The sequence below is a fragment of the Botryllus schlosseri genome, chromosome 16 (assembly GCF_051294905.1).
Source record: "Botryllus schlosseri isolate E-star chromosome 16, Bs_hap1, whole genome shotgun sequence".
NCBI classification, from domain to species: domain Eukaryota; kingdom Metazoa; phylum Chordata; class Ascidiacea; order Stolidobranchia; family Styelidae; genus Botryllus; species Botryllus schlosseri.
In genome coordinates this window covers 18,947,979-18,954,322 of record NC_137251.1, presented here as the reverse complement: position 1 = coordinate 18,954,322, position 6,344 = coordinate 18,947,979, and the positions used below count along the sequence as shown (strand labels likewise).

The 6,344-nt window shown below is 40.0% G+C and overlaps 1 protein-coding gene across 2 annotated transcripts; it reads left to right on the top strand.

The window, feature by feature from the left end:
- On the top strand, positions 1–5,444 carry LOC145459094 (uncharacterized). Of its 2 annotated transcripts, none has more exons than XM_080337691.1 (2): positions 1–2,141; positions 3,403–5,444. In XM_080337691.1, exon 2 carries the CDS (start codon positions 3,537–3,539, stop codon positions 4,488–4,490), a length of 954 nt encoding a protein of 317 aa, XP_080193817.1. In that variant the 5' UTR covers positions 1–2,141; positions 3,403–3,536; the 3' UTR covers positions 4,491–5,444. The 2 variants fall into 2 exon arrangements, with proteins under 2 accessions (XP_080193817.1, XP_080193816.1); XM_080337690.1 differs by having other exon boundaries at positions 3,367–5,444.
- Positions 5,445–6,344: the final 900 nt, after the last annotated feature.

Genomic DNA, 6,344 nt, shown 5'->3' with positions numbered 1-6,344 from the left:
TTGAATTTGCGGTGATGGTCGGATTTTAGCCGGATTTTTTGCTGCAATATGATTAATTAGCATTGTTATGGCAGGATTTTTTCGGATTCCAAGCTGGACCTTCAACAGCAGGACTCCGAATCTCACATTGCCAGCCGGATCCGGATAGATTCCGATCCCGAAATTTGGGAATCCGCCCATCTCTGCGCATAAAACACTTTCTCTGTTCCCTCGGTTACCAGGATTTTTGTTGATTAATATGCGTCCTTGTCATGGAAGGCCTTTTTCTCTGATCCCAGATATCAACCTCAACACAAGCTAAATCCAGGCAAAGCCTAATCATCGGCCAGCAAAAATTGTCAACAGGGTTGGTGTGGTTGCATAAACAATAAGGACAGTAGATAGCAAAATAAGGTCAGTCGCTACGTGTAAAATAAGGCCATTCGCTGCGTGCGAAATGAGGTCAGTCCACGCAGATTACAAATCTGTACTTCAAATCCAAATTTCAAACCCAACTTTTCTCTTATGAAAAATCAAATTTTAAATATATTTGGTATGTATTGTATATATATCCCATCGTATTGTACATTGTGTGTGTCTTGGTCAGAGGGAAATATAATCTGACGATTATAATAACAATTGTTATTCCTATTATATTTGATGAGTACCGAACTTCAATGTACAAATAAATTAGATAATTATATTGAAAGAAACCCGAATAGGTAATCGTAAGCATTAGTAGAGAATTGGGAAGAACATTATATGAAATCTCAGCAATCGCATCACCAAATAGGAAGTCACCGACATGAGATTTCAAATAACCGAGGCGACAGATTGCTTGAGCTCGATGTACTATTATAAATCTCACAAATGTTCTTTCTGTTGACACAGACTATAGGTCAGCGAATGTTGATAAAGACGGCTCCAAGGCACACAATTGTAAGTGTGAACGGCCTTCTCTACGTTGACTTAGTCGTAGAGAATCATTGCTGCTCCCGTGATAAACTGTGCAAAACTTACCGAAATTCCACCCAAGTGATGTCATAGTTGGTGACACGATAGTAGATATATATTGTTCTGACGATTGTCAGCCGAAAATATATTTCAACTGCGTATTCTCTATAGTAGTTTGAAAATCCAAATTATCTTTTTCGTATCAAAATTAAAATTTAATATCATCATATAGATCTATCTAGATCAGGGGCGGTCAACCCGTGGTCCGCCAGAAGGTATTCAGTGATCCGCGAGAAGGTAATGATTGACCAGCAAGGTAATTCTCGAAATTAGTTTTATTAAAACAAAATTACCAGATAAAAAATTGATTGTGAACTTGCAAGGCCAACCAAAAATTTGATTAGCCTGGCCGCGAAATTTGGGAAGTTGATCACTACATCGTCAGTTCTGACGCATTGTCGTAGCCCGGGACCAGCCACAATTTTCGTAGATCTTTGTATGTGATGATAAAGTAGAATATTTCGTGGCAGATTTACTTTATTTGACGTGATATTTTTCTTAGCACTTCGCGCGATTTATAGTCACTCGATTTCTATTTGTTAGTATTGGTAAGTTGCTACCCCTTCCTGAAAATTAAAAATAGTCTGACAATATTCGCAATTATGAGAGACTGTGTCGTCCAACATCCGACTTTGAATGTGCGCTCGCAGAAAGATCGTCGGCAAATGAAACCTTTGTACAGAATGATTGACTCATCTTCGATATTTATTGGCCCAAAAGTCGAGTAATCCTGTCCTTGTCAAATGAGCCGAGCGGTATACAGAGGTGACCCGCAATATATGCAAGTGACATTACTATCGATCGAATTCGTTTATTACCTGTAAAAACTTGTCGCGCTTCGTGCTGTTATGCCTGGTTGCACGCTAACTTTTCATGATATAATTGTTATATGTTTTCACCGTTATCTAATCCGGTTCGCTCCTGTCGGACGACTAAAAAAAGGCCATCAACATTCAAGTGTCCCGCGCAATGGTTCGTAAATCTCACGTGGCCCGTTGGCCGAAAAGGTTGGCCACCCCTGAGCTAGATCTTAGATCGAAATATGATTCAACACAACAAGTTGCTAAGATATCTGTATTCCAAATCCAGATGACAAACCGTAAATCTGAAGATGCTTCATTATGAGCAGTTTCGACGTGCGCAATAAGGTCAGTATGTGCAATATATGGTCAGCCGGTACGAGCAAAATAATTTTATTCGACACATGCTTTATTAGGACAGTTGTTGTTACGTACACAATATTATTAGGGCGCTGAGAATAGGGGTCCTTGCGGTTGAGGGTTAGTGTCTCTGGAGTTTGGATCATTAGGGTCGGCGATAGAATCCTATGATGCTGCAGACCTTTGGGTTGAGGGTCTAGTGTCATTAGTGTTGGCATTTGGGTGTTTGGGGTTTGGGGTGAGTGTGTGTGGGGTTCGAATGAGGGTCCTTGGCGTTGAAGGTTTCGAGTCCTTGAGGATATGGTTTTTATGGTGTACATAGTGTCCTCATTTTGCACGTAGCGGCTGACCTTATTTGCATGCGATCGCACCAACCCTCCTCAAAGATGGCGCGAACAACCCTAGAAGCGCTACAGGAATCGGGTCGTGTGTCGTTTCCTACCCTGACTGACCTGAGTAGTAATTGCACATAACCTTTGTCGAAATTTTTGTTGTTGTCAGTATACGGCAGACTGAGTTAATGTATTGTGGTGCAACATATTCGACTGTCGATGCAAAAGGGGCAATGGCCCCAATATGTTTCATAGAATAAAAGAGGCAAAATAATTTAGGTCAGATTTATTTGCCTTTAAATTTTTAGAGTTTCGCGTTTCGATCGACTCGATCACCGTCACGAGAGCTCAAGAATCGAATTTCGAATTGTTGTGTATAGCGTTGTTGATTGGAAAGTTGGTTTGGAAAGTTGATTTGTGATAGTTTGGTCCTAACATGTAGGCCTACTGATGAACCTCAGTTGATTAGCGTGGATGTTAAAACATCACAACAGTTTTTTATATAAATATGGCTCGCATGATGAATTCTATGTAAAGATTTTAAATTTCGTGCCGTCATTACGTTAAAAATATTTATGTATAATAGACATTGGTATACGAGTCATTGAGAATAATCATTGAAAATATAGGGGTAGTATAATTCCTTTGGGGAAGAAGAACCCCGATACCTGCTTTGTCATTCTTGTGTAGGCTATATTATAATCCGTGGACTGCATACCAATATTCGATTGCCTTTTTCTGACATAGCTGTCCTAGATCATTCAGAAACGCCCCCCTAGTTAGTAGATCTTTATTACTCCACCAATATGATTCAAATCTACCGATGATTTGTTTTAATAAGACTTTGTTTGATCTGGTGCGTTTTTTCTTTTGTACTTCAGTTTCAGCTTTTGATCATTCCCTCCAATATTACACAGAAAAAAATGTTGCTGTGCTAGTTCCATATCAAGAAAGATCTTGCCACCGCAGAGAGAAGGTTGGGGAACCTGGTGCAAAACTTCACTAACAGGAATACACAGCGATTGCACGGTCCACATGCACGCACACTCATATGGCAGAGAGAAAACACCGCGGCGATGTCTGTGCCAAGTCATACAAGAAACGTGAAGGGCTTAATCGACATATGACAGTTCATAACGCATCATCAAGATTCGAATGCTATGTTTGTGGAATGTCCTTCGCATCGAAAAACTCAGTCAGCAGACACATGCTTCGACATTCGAAACAGAAAGATTTTGTGTGCAATATTTGCGGCAAGGCTTGTTCTCGCAGTGACAGCTTGAAATCTCATATGGCGATCCACAATAAAAAGAGAAAGAAATTTGAATGTGAAATTTGTGGGATGGTTTTGAAAGCAAAACAGTCATTGCAATCTCACATGGATAATCACATGGCACGGAAAATGTACGAATGTGACATATGCTTCAAACAATTTGCGAGGTTATCTACTTATAAAACACACGGAGTCATCCACACTGGCGAAAAAAAATATGAGTGTGATATCTGCCAAAAATTGTTCACAGCGAAAACTAGCATGGTGAAACACAGAAAAATCCACACTGGAGTGAAAGAATTCAAATGTGACCTATGTGGAATGCGATTTTCACAAAAGGGTGGTTTGGATCGGCATTCCGGTCGTCATATTGAAGAGAACAGTGTTGTGTGTGAGATTTGCGGCATAACTTTAAGTCGCCCTGAACATTTACCCAAGCACCTACTTTTGCATACTGGAGTGAAACTGCACAAATGTCGCATTTGCGGCAGATCATTTAGCAGCAACACCTATATGAACGCACATATGACCCTTCATACGGGAGAGCGCAACTTCCCCTGTGAAATTTGTGGATTTCGCTTTAAACTCAGTTCGAACCTTAATGCTCATCGCTCAATTCATACAGGAGAAAGAAAATATAAATGTGATACGTGTGGCGAGGCTTTCAGACTTGCCCATAGCATGCGTCTTCATGTTGCTACTCATCACGGCATAGAGAAGAGCCGCAAGTGAGTGTAACTAAATCTGTTGAAACATATAGCCTTCATGTATAGGCTATAGTTGCAGTAAGTAGGCTATTCGTATCATGTTTGTCGCCATCTTAACATATAAGGTACAAGGTTGTCAATTACCCAACTGATCCAAATACATGGATAACCAATAACCATTAGACAATTATTACATTTATATGGAAGCAAATTTTGCTTTGATATTGTTCTATAACTTGCCATGTTATGACAAGGATGCTTGTACGGTGTATATTGGACTGTAGAAAGCTGCATGATCTTATATTGCATGATGACAAGATGCAATTGAATAGCATATTCATATTGAAATAAACCCGAATATTTTCAGCTGTGACTCGTCTGGGGTAATCGTCACCAACTAGTAGAGAATCAGAGAGGATGTTGTATTACAACAACCATGTCCACATATGATGTCATCGCCATGACATTTCGAAATAGTACATTGAGCTTAAGCACTCTCTCCACCACGATTATTCGAAATTTCACGTCGGTTACGTCATATTTTCTCATACGATTGTTGATATACAATGTTCTTCCCAATTCTCCACTATAGGTGCTGACGATTATATCTGACGATTGTCAGCCGTGAATATTCGGGTTTATTGCAATATGAACATAGTATTCAATTGTATATTGCTTCTGTACCTCCAAGAAATTCTTCAAATGATGATAAATAGTTAAATAATGATGTCACAACACAGCCCATGTAAATTTTATAAGTTTGTTGATTGATGCCACCGGAAAGTCTCAGCTGGCTAATTCGTGTATATTACAAATGCGCATTTTTATATTAATAACAATTATAGGGTGTGTTCTGTGTTGCATATTTATCAATAGATTGAGTGGTTGAGCCATCCTCGTAAGTGACTATCATGTTTAGATATGTCTGTGATGATTACATTATCTGAATAATCCAATAATAAATTTTGTGAAGCACGCACTGCTTCTCCGTTATTAGCTTCACTGTGTCATGTACATGCGACTGCGTGTTTGTGACAATTATGAAGCTGCTAATTCCGACGTGACTTTCCAGTAGTATGTCGCAATAGTACAAAGTTGCGGAGAGTGGGACTGAAGAGTGTGACATAGCGAAGACTGAGGACCGTTTTTGCTTCCCAAATCGTGCGTTCGGGGTGTAACTATCAAAATTCCCCTTTCAGAGGGTGTCGCGAGGTCAGAAATGTTTAAAACCAGGGGGTACTACAGTCTAGTGATTTCCCGACTTGCTTTCAAATCGGGCGGTCTCGGTGAGGCATTGAAAGAATGGAGATTTCAAATCTGGGCCCCTGACTACGTTCGTCCACGGTAGAGCGCCCATAGATAGATACTGGTGAGCAATCAGGCCTAAAAGACTTCCAGGTGCCCACAATGGCGTAGACAGGGCATGTGGGCAGGGTTGTGAGGAATCGAGTTAAGAATCGACTCGAGTCGTAATTTTTCGGGCACTCCGCTTGAGTCAGTCATTTCCGCGATTATGAAAAATGACTCAACTCGACTTGACTCGCTTTGTGTATTGCTTGTATTCCAGGTATATTGCGCATGACACGACCTACATAGTCTCCCCTTTCGAGTCGTGCTATATAAGTCATATATTCTGCTAGCTTCATTTTGACAGATAACATATCTTGGTGTGAATGGAACAAATCTTCTTGGCGGGTAAAATCTACTCTCACTACTGACATTGAATCATAACTATCTGGTTGTCAAAGTAGTCTGCTACTCAAGTACAAGTAGAGACACGAAAATCCACTCAAGTACGAGTAGAAGTAGTTTTTTTAAAAGCAGTCTAAAAATACTTGAAGTAGAAGTAGAATTGACTGACTTTAAATCTACTCAAGTA

Bases quoted from the DNA above. Each gene is read 5' to 3' on its own strand.
- LOC145459094 (XM_080337691.1), top strand. From the start codon at position 3,537: ATGGCAGAGAGAAAACACCGCGGCGATGTCTGTGCCAAGTCATACAAG.